This window comes from Balaenoptera musculus, chromosome 20, assembly GCF_009873245.2.
Source record: "Balaenoptera musculus isolate JJ_BM4_2016_0621 chromosome 20, mBalMus1.pri.v3, whole genome shotgun sequence".
NCBI classification, from domain to species: Eukaryota; Metazoa; Chordata; class Mammalia; order Artiodactyla; family Balaenopteridae; genus Balaenoptera; species Balaenoptera musculus.
Window position 1 is genome coordinate 35,347,682 of NC_045804.1, and position 16,335 is coordinate 35,364,016.

Genomic DNA, 16,335 nt, shown 5'->3' on the forward strand with positions numbered 1-16,335 from the left:
GGTATAAAAATAAGATATAAATGAATAAAGAATTCTACTTAAAAATAAAAACAAAAAAATGACCTTTTTAAACAATTTTTATTTATTTATTTTTTGCTGTGTTGGGTCTTCGTTGCTGCGCACAGGCTTTCTCTAGTGGCGGAGAAGGGTGCGCAGGCTTCTCACTGCAGTGGCTTCTCTTGTTGCGGAGCACAGGCTCTAGGCATGCGGGCTTCAGTAGTTGTGGCACATGGGCTCAGTAGTTGTGGCTCGCGGGCTCAGTAGTTGTGGCGCACGGGCTTAGTTGCTCTGCAATATGTGGGATCTTCCTGGATCAGGGATCGAACCCATGTCCCCTGCATTGGCAGGAGGATTCTTAACCATTGCGCCACCAGGGAAGTCTCCAAAAATGACCATTTTAATAGAAAAAAATTTTGGAAAAAAAATTTTCGGCTGTTTGTTATAAAATAAGTACAGGGAAAGTTAATTGTGAGATATTTGCCCCTGTGTAAGATTCAGAGGTCTGTTTCTGCCTTAACGTTTAGGATCATTTCATCACTAAAATGGGGTAAAAATTGTACATTAAAAAAAATCCAACATCTTGATTACTATCAAATGTTTATAGAACATCTCTGTCTATAGCACCCTGTTTCCTTTAGTGAACAAGTACTTTATAGTATGTATATAATACTTTATAGTACTGTTTTATATATATATATAAAGCTGTTTCTTATACTTTTTTGACTCTTGGCTATTTATTGCCTAAAGTAAGTGTTATTTGGAAAACTGCATGGACATAGGTTGAAGTGAAATAGCGAAGCAGTTTCAGTAAGAGAACTATTGTAGTAATTGTTTAATGCCATGAGGTGGAATAATTCTTTTAAAAATTGTTAGCCAACCTGTTCACTGTTTTTCCTGCTTGACTTCTGATTATCGCTCCATAGCTTACGTGTCTATCCCTCGATAAGACAAAAAAAGAGAAGAAATTGCCAAAAGTAAGGTTCTAGTGTGACTTAATATTGCTCTGTATACGTATAATGACTCTGGCTATAAGCATGCAGTGACTCAGGGCTCTTGCGGGAAGACCAACAGGCCCTTCTTAGAAAAGGTCTGTTTGCCTTTTTTTGATGAGGGCATGATCAGCTATTCTCCCTGTCTTTCCCTAAGGAATGACTCATGTATTAACTCTTAAGAGCATCACCACATCAAAAGTAGGAACCAGGGTCTCCAGGACACAGGGCTGGGTTTTCACCAAACAGAAGGGTATGCACAGACTGACTGACTTCCTGCCCTTAAGTCACTATTTATTAATGTGTGTTTAAATGAAAGCTAAGAAGATTCAGTTTTGCTGAAGTCTGTTCTGTTGGGTATATATTTTAAACAATTTATAACCTTTTTAAAAGCTCTCTCTATAAATATGTGGTCCATTCCTCCTGAACACTTAAACCAACTTTATGATCAAAATTGCTTAGGTTTAGAGAAGAAAAGTGAAATATGTCTTTATTTATGGATTGATTGAATATAATAAAAATGACTTTAAAAATAGGTCCTTATAACCTGAAGCATGAACTATAGAGTTTACACATTTTTTTGTTTTGGTTATTTTATGCTTATCGTAACACTTTTACTACATAATCTCATACATTGCTGTGTTACCTAGGTTGTGCAGGCATTATTATCATTATTATTTTCAGGCTTTTCATCAAATGAGGAATGTGAGATAGAAGTCTGATTACATCTAGTAAGTTACTAACAGAATTAGAAAACTAAAATCCACATTAACTAATGGCCAAATTACTGCTTTTTTACATATTATACTGCATTTTATAGGGAGGGACCAGGGGCTTAAATTTGTAAACTCGGGACCTTCTTCACAAAAAGAATATAAACACTAGTTAAACTTCTCAGTGCCCATTTGGAATCAACAGTTTTATGCTCTAGCCTTCTAGAATTATTTGTTGTATACCATAACCTTAGGTAAGTTGTTTTCTGACTGCGATGAGAAAAGCAATGATTAAAAGTATTTGAAGAGTACAATTCCTGTTTGTAAAAGTATTTCTAAACTCCCCTAAAAGTTGGACTTAAAGAAAACAAAAGGTTTTGCAAGTCATACAGACAACCATCTGTCATCTCCTTTCATTTATTTATCACCCAGATATTCCTAATGAATCACATTCCAGACTAACCACTGACTCCTTTTGTTCCTCAGTGAAGGAGTGTGGCAAACAAATGTTTTCCCAGTGAATCAGCAGAGGATTCCTGATTTTATTACCTTTGTCCTAAACTTTCCAGACAAAACTAATTGGGAATTTTGCCTTTGGGATCTCAGTTGACTTCTGTGTGTGGATGATGAATTAGGCTATGAACTGACATTACAGATGTGCAAACAACTCCAGTCTTCAGGAATGTTTTATCAGTTCTGAGGGAGCCGCCTAGAGTGGAAGAATGTCTGTCTGTCTGTCTGTCTGTCTGCTCATCTTCCTTAAAAACCTCATAGGGCTTCCCTGGTGGCGCAGTGGTTGAGAATCTGCCTGCCAATGCAGGGGACACGGGTTCGAGCCCTGGTCTGGGAAGATCCCACATGCCGCGGAGCAACTAGGCCCGTGAGCCACAATTACTGAGCCTGCGCGTCTGGAGCCTGTGCTCCGCAACAAGAGAGGCCGCGATAGTGAGAGGCCCGCGCACCGTGATGAAGAGTGGCCCCCACTTGCCGCAACTAGAGAAAGCCCTCGCACAGAAACGAAGACCCAACACAGCCAAAAATAAATAAATAATTAATTAATTAATTAAAATAACTTACATGACTTTCACTATATTTTAAAAAAAAAAAAAACACCTCATACTGGGACTTCCCTGGCGGTCCAGTGGTTAAGACTCTGCACTTCCAATGCAGGGGGCACAGGTTCGATCCCTGGTCAGGGGACTAAGATCCCACATGCTGCAGGGTGCTGCCAAAACAAAAAAACCTCATACATACACATACTGCGCTCTTAATGTGACATATTCTGTATCTTGGTTGGTAAAAAGGCTTGGCTAAATTAGGCTCATAATTAACTAATATGATCATTTTAGGTTTTCACTTTTATTTATTTATTTATTTATTTATGGCTGTGTTGGGTCTTTGTTTCTGTGCGAGGGCTTTCTCTAGTTGTGGCAAGCGGGAGCCACTCTTCATCGCTGTGCGCGGGCCTCTCACTATCGCGGCCTCTCTTGTTGCGGAGCACAGGCTCCAGACGCGCAGGCTCAGTAGTTGTGGCTCACGGGCCCAGCTGCTCCGCTGCATGTGGGATCTTCCCAGACCAGAGCTCGAACCCGTGTCCCCTGCATTGACAGGCAGATTCTCAACCACTGCGCCACCAGGGAAGCCCTCAGGTTTTCACTTTTTAAAAAATGTCTCTGGAAGAAAGGGCCCCCAAATGATCTGAACAATAAAGTTAAAAATCCAGAAAATACTTCTCCTTAACTGAAGCAGCAATACATAGACTAGTTTGTCATTTACTAATATGATTTTTTTTCAGGTTTTAAGGTGTGACTGTCCCACACCTTTCTTACAAAGACCCTAATTTGTATTTGTGGCACTAGGACTGCTTTCTCAGGGCTTACATAGGTACTACATTATTATCAGGGCACTCCTTAGAACTTCTCTTCTCCACCGGATTAGGATATTTTTGTGTGTTATAATTTCAGGAATGATAATTTTACCTCTAGGATAATTTTTTTTAATTCTAAATTTCTCTTAATTTGACAGAGCTAGTAGGATATTTACTATTCCTGAATGAATGTAAATTGTAGAAGTATAACTTTTAAAATTTATCTTAAAAGAATGTCTTAAGTTAAAATACTTTTTCCACAAATACCTATATCTGCTCTTATTAGGAATCCTACCCCCTGATCTAACTATGGTTTTGCTCTCACCCAGACATCTTCTTGCCTGGCCAAGCACTACATCTTTTATCCTGGACAAAGCAAAATTATTCCATTATCAAAACTTTGGAAAATATAGTGTAATACAGCTCATGAGACTAAGATATATGAGGCTTTGAACTGAAGCAAAACCAGATGTTTGATATGTCACAAATAGCTGAACTATCTTGTTGAGTTGACTTCACTTAGAATGAGTATACTGGGCTTCCCTGGTGGCGCAGTGGTTGAGAATCTGCCTGCCAATGCAGGGCACACGGGTTCGAGCCCTGGTCTGGGAAGATCCCACATGCCGCGGAGCAACTAGGCCCGTGAGCCACAACTACTGAGCCTGCGCGTCTGGAGCCTGTGCTCCGCAACAAGAGAGGCCGCGATGGTGAGAGGCCCGCGCACCGCGATGAAGAGTGGCCCCCGCTTGCCACAACTAGAGGAAGCCCTCGCACAGAAACGAAGACCCAACACAGCCATAAATAAATAAATTATTAAAAAAAAAAAAAAAAAAAAAAAAGAGTAGTCCCTACTCGCCGCAACTAGAGAAAGCCCGCGTGCAGCGACGAAGACCCAATGCAGCCAAAAATAAATAAAATAAAATAAAATAAATAAATTTATTTAAAAAAAAAAAAAAGAATGAGTATACTGAAGTACCCACCCACCCCAAAAAAGGACCCTAAAAACCTGTCACTGATGAGAGTGTAACTTTTCATCACAGTCATAAAATTTGACCTTCGTATCATTAAAGGGAACTTCCATTGGCAGTAATTAGGAACTCTCAGGGGCAGTTAGTGAATGTTACTTATGACCTGGTTGCTAACTAGGAAATTTATAGAGCTTCCTGTGCTGGGGAATAACAACCTGGGCTGTATATAGCTGTTTAACTTCCTTTGATTACCACTATATAGATTAAAGGACACTATCCTTAAATAGAAAAATTAACCTTTGAGGACTATCATTTGCTACTTTTCCTTAAGAAGTACTCCTTGTATTGATCTTTACTTACCTTGCCACATGGCACATTCTTTTCAATGTGCTGAGATTCGTTTTATACCACAGTATATGGTCTAGCTTGGTGACTGGATTTCATGTATACTTGAAAAGAATATGTATTTGGCTATTTTTGGGTGTAGTGTTCCATATTGTTCAAGTGTTCTGTATCCATACTGGTTTTCAGTCTACTTATTCTATCAACGAAAAAGAGAAGTGTGTTGAAATTTCAACTTTAATTGTGGATTTGTTTATTTCTCCTTTTAGTTCTATTAGTTTTTGCTTTATGTATTTTGACATTCTGTTATTAGGTGCCTGCACATTTAGGATTATTCTGTCTTCCTGAGAATTAGCCCTTTTATCATTATGAAATGTCCTTTTTCATCTCTAGTAAATACCCTCTCCTGAAATCTACTTAATCTGGTATTAATGTAGAGTACTCTATCTTTTGTATGATTATGTTTACATGGTTTATCTTTTTTCATCCCTTTACCTTTACTTTTGGATCTGGATATTTAAAATGGGCTTTTTATGGACAGCATGTACGGAGGTCTTGCTCTTTAGTTCAGTGTGACACTCTCTGCCTTTTCATTTGTATGTTTGGCTCATTTGCAATTAATGTAGTTGTCAGTATGGTTGGGTTTAAGTCTATACTCAAACTATTGGTCCCACCTATTTTTTATTCTTTTCCTGCCTTCTTTTGAATTGAACATTTTTTTTAGTATATATAATGTAACCACATTACAGTATTATACTCCATTTTCTCCCTCCCATACTTTATGCTGTTGTTGTCATGTATTTTACTTCTACATATGTCATAGTTTTTGCTTTAAGCAACTAGTTATTTTTTTAAGAGATTTTAAAATGAGGAAAAAAGGTGTTCTCTATTTCCAGTGCTCTTCACTCTTTTATGTACATTAAAGTTTCCATCTGGTATCACCTTTCTTCTATCTGAGAACTTCCTTTAACATTTATCTCCTGGAACAAATTCTTTTGGCTTTTGTTTGTCTGAAAATGTTATTATTTCATCTTTATTTTTGAAATATATTTTCCCAGAATTCTAGATTCACAGATTTTGTTTTTTCCTTTCAGCACTTTAGAGAAGTAATTCTATTGTCTTTTGGTCTGTTTCTGATGAGAAGTCCTATCTGTATTTCCCTGTAGATGACTCAGTCATAACTTGGAAATATTGTGGGTTTGGTTCTAGACCACTGCAATAAAGCGAATATGGTGATATAGCAAGTCACACGAATTTTTTGGTTTCCCAGTGCATCTAAAAGTTATGTTTACAATATAATGTACTCTATTAAGTGTCTAAAAAAACAATATATGTACCTTAATTTTAAAATAATGCTGTTGGAAAAATGGTGCCACCAGACTTGTTTGACGCAGGATTGCCAAAACCTTTAATTTGTAAAAATCACAATATCTGCAAAGTGCATTAAAGTGAGGTATGCCTGTAATGTGTTTTTATCCCCTTGGATTGCTTTTAAGACATTCTTGATATTGCTGAATTATAGAATTTGATTATGATGTGATTATGGTAATTCTCAGCAATTTGATTATGTGTTTTATTTTCTTTATGTTGATCTTGACTGAGGTTTGTTGAACTTCTTAAATTTGTGAGTTGATGGATTGATATTTTTCATCAAATCTTGAAAATACGTGGCCATCCCTTCCCCAATGTGTGTGTGTGCGCACACACACACACACTTCACCCTCTCTTTCTGGGGTTCCAGTTACATGTATATTAGACTGTTTGGTATTATTCCACAGGTTACTGAGGTTCATTTGTTCCATAGCCTTTACCCTCTGTGTCCTTTAGTTCAAATACTTTCTAGTGCCTTGTCTTCAAGTTCTCTAATATTTTCTTCTGTGGCATCTAATCTGTTGATATCCAATGAATTTTTCTATTCGTATATTATATTTTCAGCTCTATAAGTTCCATTTTGGTTTTTTTTTATACTTTATATTTCTTCCCTCATTGTGTTTATCTTTTCCTTTAAATCAGGAATCAGCAAACTATTTCTGTGAAGGGCCATATAATAAGTGTTTTAGACTTCATAGGCCATAGAGTCTTTGTCAGAGCTACTCAGTTTTGCCATTATAGCACAGAATTAGCCAGAGATGATATGTAAATGAATATACATGGCTGCATTCTTTGAAACTTTATTTATAAAACTGGTGGTGGGCTGAATTTGGCCCCTGGGCTGAAGTTTGGCAATTGTTGCTTTAAATCTTTGAACATATTTATTTTTACTGTTTTTAAGTCCTTGTCTGCTAATTCCACAATCTCTGACATTTCTGGGTCTGTTTCTATTGATTAATGTTTCTTCAGCTTATGTGTCATATTTTCCAAACTGCTTCACATCATATCTAGTTATTTCTTATTGGATGCTGGAATGTGGTATTAAGTTGTTGATTGTATGGATTTTGTTATCTTCTTTTACAGAGTGTCAATTTTTTGTTTTGGGGGCAGTACCAGTGGATCAACTTGATCTATTTAAGGTTTTTTTAAAAACCCTATTATGGTCTGTCTAGAGTAGCTTTTACTGTAGGCTCTTTCCAAGGTCTTCCCTGAATGTTGAGTCTCTCCACTCTAGCTAGATGAAGTTCAGGTGTTTCCCAGCCCTGTGTGAAGTCTAGGAATTGTTCAGCTTACAACCCCCTGTTAGTTGTTCTTTTCTCACTAATTGTACTTTGCCTGGCCTTATGAAATCTCATCATAGCATGCGGTGGAACTTTGTGTGCCAGAGTCTCAAGGGGACCCCCATGCACATATGTAGAGTCCTTTCTCTGCATAACTTTCTCTTCACTAGTATTCTATGCCACAGATTTCAACCACTCAGCCCCCCTGAACTCAGATTTTCTTCTCAGTGCAGCAAGACCACCATGCTTTGCTTAGGGTCTTTGTCTTTGGACTATGGATTTTACTGCTGACACAGAATGTGTCTACAAGTGGAAAGCCAGAGTCATCACAAGGCTTCCTCATTTGTATCCCTTCTCTTAGTGGTCAGAAGTATTAATACTGCCTGTGGTACAGTGTCTGAAAAAAATTGTTCCATGTATTCTGTTTAGTTTTCCAGTTGTTTAGTGTAGGAGTGTACGTCTCTACCAGTCACTTCATGATATGAGGCAGAAAACCCTCAGCCACAGGCCAGAATTTCTAGCCCATACATATCAATACTTGCATACTCCCATGAGAGCTGGAACGTCCTGCTCAGTACATTGTGTTATTTTTATGTTTTATAGTGGATCTTTCCAGGTAGACTTTGCAGCTTATACTGTAGCTGTTTGTCTTTATCCCTCATTTCTTCATTTAGTATGGTTTAAATGTGATTCTTTCATATTTGATACATTGTAGTAGGAATTGTAGGTTTTAGAAAACAGACTTAGGGCTTCCCTAGTGGCGCAGTGGTTGAGAATCTGCCTGCTAATGCAGGGGACACGGGTTCGAGCCCTGGTCTGGGAAGATCCCACATGCCGTGGAGCAACTAGGCCCGTAAGCCACAACTACTGAGCCTGCGCGTCTGGAGCCTGTGCTCCGCAACAAGAGAGGCCGCAATAGTGAGAGGCCCGCGCACCGCGATGAAGAGTGGCCCCCGCTTGCCACAACTAGAGAAAGCCCTCGCACAGAAACGAAGACCCAACACAGCCAAAAATAAAATAAATAAGTAAATAAATAAATAAATAGAAAACAGACTTAAAAGGTAGTTTGAATATGTGTAACTTTTAAAATTCTCTTAATCAAAATGATTGTTTTTTAGTTTTTGTGTTTGGATTTTTCATGTAAACTAATATTTATCTCAGTCAAGTCTGTTATATTTAGGAACCATTAACCTATAATGTTGAAAAGAACTTGTGAGGTTTCCTATCAGTTAACACAGTCTAAACTAAAATGTCAAGGTACAGGTTAAATGGGCTCTTGAGAATGAACAAAGGACAAGAAGCTGAGTTATTCATGTTCATTTTGTCTGGGAACCACCACATCTGCCTCTAAGGCTGAGTAATCATGACCTATTAGTGTGGTTATGGAAAGTATATATCAGTTTAACTGTGTGAACCATCCTTTCTTTAGGGAAAATATTCTCATCAGATTGCTGAAAATTTCCCTTTTTAGAACATTTAAAATTAAAACTATGAATCAGTCTTTTATCTTGTTGGATAACCTGTTTAATCTGTTGGGGTGCATATTTTATTTTTGTTTCTGGAATAGAAATGTAGAGTTTTCCTTCCTATATAATCCCAGAAAATTTATTATTTTAGTGTCTAGGACGGTTCAATTTTTGTTCACCTAGAGTTCATTTCTAGAGGACAGTTGTAGGGATATCATGGACAGACTCTTAAATTTCTTTTGTTTTGCCTAGTAGTATCACATTTCTCTTTTGTGTTTTCAAACAGTAAATGTGGAAGTTACAGGGGTTTTTAAAAAATATTTATTTTCTTTATTTTTTTTGGCTGTGATGGGTCTTAGTTGTGGCACGCAGGATCTTCACTGAGGCACGCGGGATCTTTCATTGCGGCGTGTGGGCTTCTCTCTAGTTGTGGCACACGGGCTCCAGGGCACGTGGGCTCTGTAGTTATGGCGTGCAGGCTTCAGAGCGCGTGGGCTCTGTAATTTTGCGGCACGTGGGCTCTCTCATTGAGGCACACAAGCTCAGTAGTTGTGGTGCGTGGGCTTAGTTGCCCCGCAGCATGTGGGATCTTAGTTCCCTGACCAGGGATCAAACCCGTATCCCCTGCATTGGAAAGCAGATTCTTTACCACTTGGCCGCCAGGGAAGTCCCCCCCCCCTTTTTTTTTAATTGCACCTGATGTTAGTGAGAAATTTTTCACTAATTATTTAGTTACTCTGAATTCTACAAACTTTAAACTTGGGTGTGTGTGTGTGTGTGTGTGTGTGTGTGTGTGTGTGTGTAGGATCACAAAATAATTCTTTTTTCTTTAACTGAAATCTCTTTTGTGCACATAATATTCAAAGAAACAGTTGTAGATTTCATGGTTAATCACAACTTTTCAAAAAAAGAAGTTCCTTTTTTAGAGATTCTCATAATCATTTTTTAAACTTATTATCACTATTTATTGATTTCTGTGAATTAAAATTCAAGAAAAAGATGAACAGACTAAAAATTCACATAGATTTTTTTTTTTTTTTGGTCCAGAAGAAAACCTTATAGTTAATTGAGTCAGTGCTAAGTGTAGGATTTCATTTTTTAGATTTTTAGTTGAACACAAAATGCAACTGTATTTAGGGAGAAATGTAGCTTAGATTTATGAATGTCTTTCTTTTTCGTATTAACATGCAACAGAAAAATTTGTTTAATGTCACCTTTTATCTAGGTAGCAGTAGGAGTTCTTTAATGTTTTATTTCCATCACTACATCTTATGCACTTTGTCTTTGAACCACAAATTCTTTCACCATGTGGTTTAAAAAGACTTTCTTATATCCAAAGATCACTTACTGTATGTGTATCTATATATACATACATATGTATGTGTGTGTGTATATAATTTTATTCTACAAATACAGTGCTTTTGTTCATAACAGCTAATGGCTAATACTTTTTGAGGGCTTATTATATGCCCAGCACTGTTCTAAGCCTAGTACTTTATATGTGTGTTAGAGTAACATGTTAAGAATATCCAACTTCTAGAGCTTATACTTCATGAGAACTTTGGAAATTAGCAATAGATTTTATTGACATCTTGATTATGTTAGGGGTTTTTGAATTTTGGAGCTAGATAAAAACATAAGATGAATCTAATTCTTTTGCCTTGCAGAAGAGTAGCTTGAGGTCCAGAAAGGTTAAGTGACTTGTCTGAGTTCGCTTATTTTCTGACACCTAATAGCCTATTAGAACCTAACCTATTTGAAACTCTAAAGGAGCTTGTTTAAAACATACAGGTTGGGGGGCTTCCCTGGTGGCACAGTGGTTAAGAATCTGTCTGCCAATACAGGGGACACGGGTTCGAGCCCTGGTCCGGGAAGATCCCACATGCTGCAGAGCAACTAAGCCCGTGTGCCACAACTACTGAGCCTGTGCTCTAGAGCCCGCGAGCCCATGTGCTGCAACTACTGAAGCCTGCATGCCTAGAGCCCATGCTCCGCAACAAGACAAGCCACCTCAATGAGAAGCCCGCATGCCACAACCAAGAGTAGCCCCTGCTCGCCGCTACTAGAGAAAGCCTGCACTCAGCAACAAAGACCCAACACAACCAAAAATAAAAATAAATAAATTTTTTAAAAAATCAATTAGTTAAAAAAATAAATAAAGGAGCTTGTTTAAAACATACAGGTTGGGAAATCCCTGGTGGTCCAGTGGTAAAGAATCCGCCTTAAAATGCAGGGATGCAGGTTTGATTCCTGGTCGGGGAACTGGGATTCCACGTGCCTCAGGGCAACTAAGCCTGCGCGCCACAACTGCTAAAGCTCGCATGCTTCAACTCGAGAGCCTGTGTGCCCGCAAACTACAGAGCCCACATGCTCTGGAGCCCGCGTGCCACAACTACAGAACCCAGGCACCCTGAAGCCTGCACGCCACAACTAGAGAGAAGCCTGCATGCCACAACGAAAGATCCTGAAAGATCCCGCATGCCTCAATGAAGATCCTGCGTGCCGCAACTAAGACTCGATGCAGCCTAAAATAAAACAAATAATAAATAAATCTTTAAAAAAAAAAAAACTTAATCTTAAAAAAAAATAAAAATAAAGTAAAATAAAACATACAGGTTCCCATGTCCACCTATTGAATCAACTTATGCTTAGGGGACCCTGAAATTTATATTTTTAACAAAGTCCATAGTTGATTCTTATGCAGACACCTCATCTTGGCATACATGTTCATTTGGGAACCAGTGTGTTTAAACCTTTATCACACATCTAAATGTTAATTCATTTTAATCTATATGATTATTATTAATTTGTAATATTTCAAAATAAAGGTACAAAGCAGCCCAAAAGCTCCATAGAAAAAATTAATTTAAAAGAAAAACTAACTGATACTGGTTCCAGAGTTTTATTTTTGTTTTAGGATCTCAGTGGGAAAGATAAGTGAGGTAATTACTTCATCAACTATTTTTATTTTTTTGAAGTATAGTTAATTTACAATGTTGTGTTAGTTTCAAGTAAATAGCAAAGTGATTCAGTTATATATGTGTGTGTGTATATGTATATATATATATACTTTTTCAGATTCTCTTCCATTTTAGGTCATTGCAAGATACTTAGTAGAGTTCTCTGTGCAATACAGTAGGTCCTTGGTTACTGATTTTATATGTAGTAGTGTGTATCTGCTAATCCCAAACTCCTAATTTCCACCCCCAACCCCCACTGTCCCCTTTGGTAACCGTAAGTTTGTTTTCTATGTCTGCATCAACTGTTTTTTAAGTAAGGACAAAATATAGTATTCTCAAATTATGCCTAAAGGAATAGGGGCACAGGAGGTTTTTATCACAGGGGATGGCATTCTTACAAATGAGATATGTGGATAAATAAAATAAGAATCAAGCCAGAAATCCTATGGTTTCCAGGGTCTAGTGTTGGGGGAAGGAGATTGACTACAAAAGGACACAGGGAACTTTTTGCAGTGATGGGACTGTTTTGTATCTCTGTCTTGATAGGTTATGGTTATACGACTGAGTATAATTGTCAAAGCTTATTGAACTACTGACCTAAAAAAATGGCTCTTACTATATGTAAATTATACCTCAGTAAATTTGAAATTGGTTTTTAAGAAAGCAAACCATGAAGAGATTCTGGAAAGGATTATTTTTTCAAATTATCAGTTGCATCTTGAAATATTTAGTTAGGTAGATTCTTGTTCTTTAAAAGCTAACATTTTTCTATTAATATAGAGTGATTAAGGTACCATTAAAATAACATGTCTATTAATAATTGCTTTCTCTTTAATATTTCTCATCAGAGACTTCTCATATTTTTTTGTAGGGTCCACATATAGCTTCAGTTACATTAGCTGCTTATGAATGCAATTCAGTTAATTTCCCTGAACCACCCTATCCTGATCAGATTATTTGTCCAGATGAAGAGGGCACTGAAGGAACCATTTCTTTATGGAGCATCATCTCAAAAGTTAGGATTGAGGCCTGCATGTGGGTAAGATGTCCGTTTTCATATTTGTCCAAAATTAACCTCACTGTCTTGATTCTTTGTACCTCATTGAAATTGAAGCCAGACATATACCAGGTCAGTAGATAATTAATTCGTAAAGTGACCAGCTACCTAACTTCCATGTAAAAGAAACCTTTAGAGCTTCTCCTGTTCATGAATAACATTCAGAAGGAAGGCAGGAAACCTTAGGTACCAGGAAGCATTGATACCAAGTGGACAACAGCAGGGAAAAGGGGTATAGATGGTGCAACTATACTACTTTGTAAAGTTTTACTAACGTTTATAAAACTTGATAAACACATAGCAAATGGTTATATTTCAGTCCAAATTAGGTAAGTATTATATGTCTCTCTCCTAGATTTAAATACTCTCTGTGTTTATTCTTAGAAGACTCATTTCATTTTCTGGGTTGTTGTAATACTAAAGTAAGTTCAGACATTTCTTAATAAACTAAGCTTTACTGTATTGGAGGTATCAGACTATATGGTGACCTTACTTTCAGAAGTTCCAATTATTCTTTTTATGGCTTGCTTAATATATTTTGGGAAATTTTGGACTACATGATCAATGGTAGATGTATTTTAATCTGCATATCCACACAAAGCATTTTTTATATGCTTAAATTCATTCACGTGTATATCATTGAGGAATAGTTCATTTGCTAAAGACTTCCTATTACCATTTGAATTATTTTTTAATTCATCATTTGGAATCATTAAGTTTTATGTTCCCTGTAACTTTTTTTCCCCTAACAGTTTCTTATAAAATGAAAAATATGGAACACATCACTTAAAACTCTTAATTAAAATGAACGTGAATAGAATGCCCACAGAAGGGGCAGAGTTTTCAAACACATTCAAGCGTTTATGTCGTGTTTTAAAAGAATTAAAAGGGAAATGCTATATATTGAATTTGTTGAATATGAAAGACAGGAAAAATTGTCATATTTCCTGTTACTTTTTTATAAATACTGGAAACAAATTCATTGTACTAGTTGCATATGTATTATAAATTTTACCACATTAGTCTTTTTTTTTTTTTAACATCTTTATTGGAGTATAATTGCTTTACAATGGTGTGTTAGTGTCTGCTTTACACATTTGTATTTTGATGAAAAGCTATTAATAAGATAACTAGATACTCAGAACATGCTAGAAAAGGAGTATGTATATAGACTTCAGTTTTCTGTTGTTCTTTTGTTCTTTCAAAAATGATTTATGTGGCTAGATTAACACTAATGCCAACAAAGAAAATTTTTCATCCCAGCTGGCAGTGATAACTGCCTCTTCCAAAGTGTATATTGTCTGCAGCACTCATCTGGCCTGGCTCCGTGCATGCCTCAAATTAGTTAAACTGGCTGGTGTAGTGGCTTACTTCCCCCAAATAAATTTTAAGCTCCTCAAAAAATTCAGACTGTACCTTAAATTTATTACTCACAGCAATCAGCATTAGGCTTTGCTCATAGTTCAAGAATACCAATAAATACTGATTGTCTGAATGTTTGTTTGTTCTTCATATTCCCTTCTTTGAAACTGTCTTTTGTTATGTAAAAAAGGTAGCACATATCAAGTTATGCTTAAATTGGTTTCTCTTGTTTTCACCATTTACAAAGACAGTCCTTTCATCAAAGGGTGCTGGGAAAACTGAATATCCACATGCAAAAGAGAGAGGTTGGATCCTTACCTTACACCATATGTAAAAATTAACTCAAAATTCATCAAAGACCTAAACTTAAGAGTTAAAACTATAAGACACTTAGAAGAAAATATAGAAACAAATCTGCGTGGTGATTTGGCAGTGGTTCTTAAAGAAGACATTGAAAGCAGAGGCAACAAAAGAAAAAAATAGATAAATTGAACTTTGCTAAAATTAAAACTTCTTGTACATCAAAGGACACACTATCAAGAGAGTTAAAAGACAACCCACAAAAAGGGAGAAAGTGTTTAAAAGTCATATATCAGATAAGGGTTTAATATTCAGTATGTTTAAAGAACTACACAACTCAACAACAAAAAGACAAACAACCCAATTAAAAAATGGGCAAAGGATTTGAATAAACATTTCTCCAAGGAAGATATACAAATGGCCAATAAGTGCACAGAAAGATTCTCAATATCATTAGTCATTGGGGAAATGCAAATCCAAACCAGAAGGAAATACCTCTTTACACAGATTAGGATGGCTATTATTTTTTTAGAAAACGAAAAATAACAAGTGTTGGTGAAGATGTGGAGAAATTGGAACCCTCATAGATTGCTGGTGGGAATGTAAAGTGATTTAGCTGCTGTGGAAGAGAGTTTGGTGGTTTCTTAAAAATGTAAACATAGGTTTATTATGTGACCCTCCTCTAATCCCATTCCTACGTAAATACCCAAAAGAACTGAAAACTGGGACTCTAATATGTACAGAAACTTGCAGTTCACTGTTCAGCAACATTATTCACATTATCAGAAAGGTGGAAACAATCCAAGTGTCTCTTAACAGATAAATGGATAAACAAAGAGTAGTATATACACATAATAGAATACTATTCAGCCATAAAAAGGAATGAAGTTCTTATACATGCTGCAATATAGATGAACCTAGAAAACGTTATGGTAAATGAAATAAGCCAGACATAGAAAGACAGATATTGTATGATTCCACTTATGTGAGCTATCTAGACAATTCAAATTCATAGAGACAAAAAGTAGGTTTGAGGTTACCAGGGTTGTGGGGAATGAGAAGTTAATGCTTAATGGGTATAGAGTTCCCATTTGGGTGAAGAAAAATATTGAAAATATAATGATGATGGTTGCACAACATTGTGAATACAATTAATGCCACTAAGTTTTATATTTAAAAATGGTTAACTGAGATACACTCATAAAAAGTCAATACTGGGGCTTCCCTGGTGGTCCAGCAGTTAAGAGTCCACTGTGTTCCCAATGCAGGGGGCCCAGGTTCGATCCCTGGTCCGGGAACTAGATCCCGCACACCACAACTAAAGACCCAGTGCAGCCAAATAAATAAATAAATGTTAAAAAAAAAAAAAAGAAGTCAATACTACTGAAGTTGAGAAATGTTGATTTAGAGTGTATTGGCCTTGATTCTTATATTTTACCCTTTCATAAAATTGATCCCGCTTGTGTTCACATCCATATTTTTTTTTTCAGGGGAATATCTTGCTTGATTAAAAACTGATATGTTATTTTAAATTTTTACCTAATTTGTACTTTGCGAAGTAAAATATCTTTACAGACTTCACTATCATTATAAATATAGTAAATCAGTAAAATCATTAAAATACATAGTACCTCCAATTATAAGATAAAGACCAGGGTCA

General features: G+C 36.6%; 1 protein-coding gene across 3 annotated transcripts in view; it reads left to right on the top strand.

Moving 5' to 3' along the window:
- VMP1 (vacuole membrane protein 1) overlaps window positions 1-16,335 on the top strand; it is a 126,224-nt gene that overhangs the window by 40,654 nt on the left and 69,235 nt on the right. For 2 of the 3 annotated variants that reach the window (XM_036835306.1, XM_036835305.1), the window contains exon 6: window positions 12,828-12,995. The exons of the other annotated variant lie outside the window; for it this stretch is intronic. In XM_036835306.1, coding sequence (XP_036691201.1) covers window positions 12,828-12,995 — 168 coding nt within the window. The remainder of the gene's footprint in view (window positions 1-12,827; window positions 12,996-16,335) is intronic. 3 annotated transcript variants of the gene reach the window in all.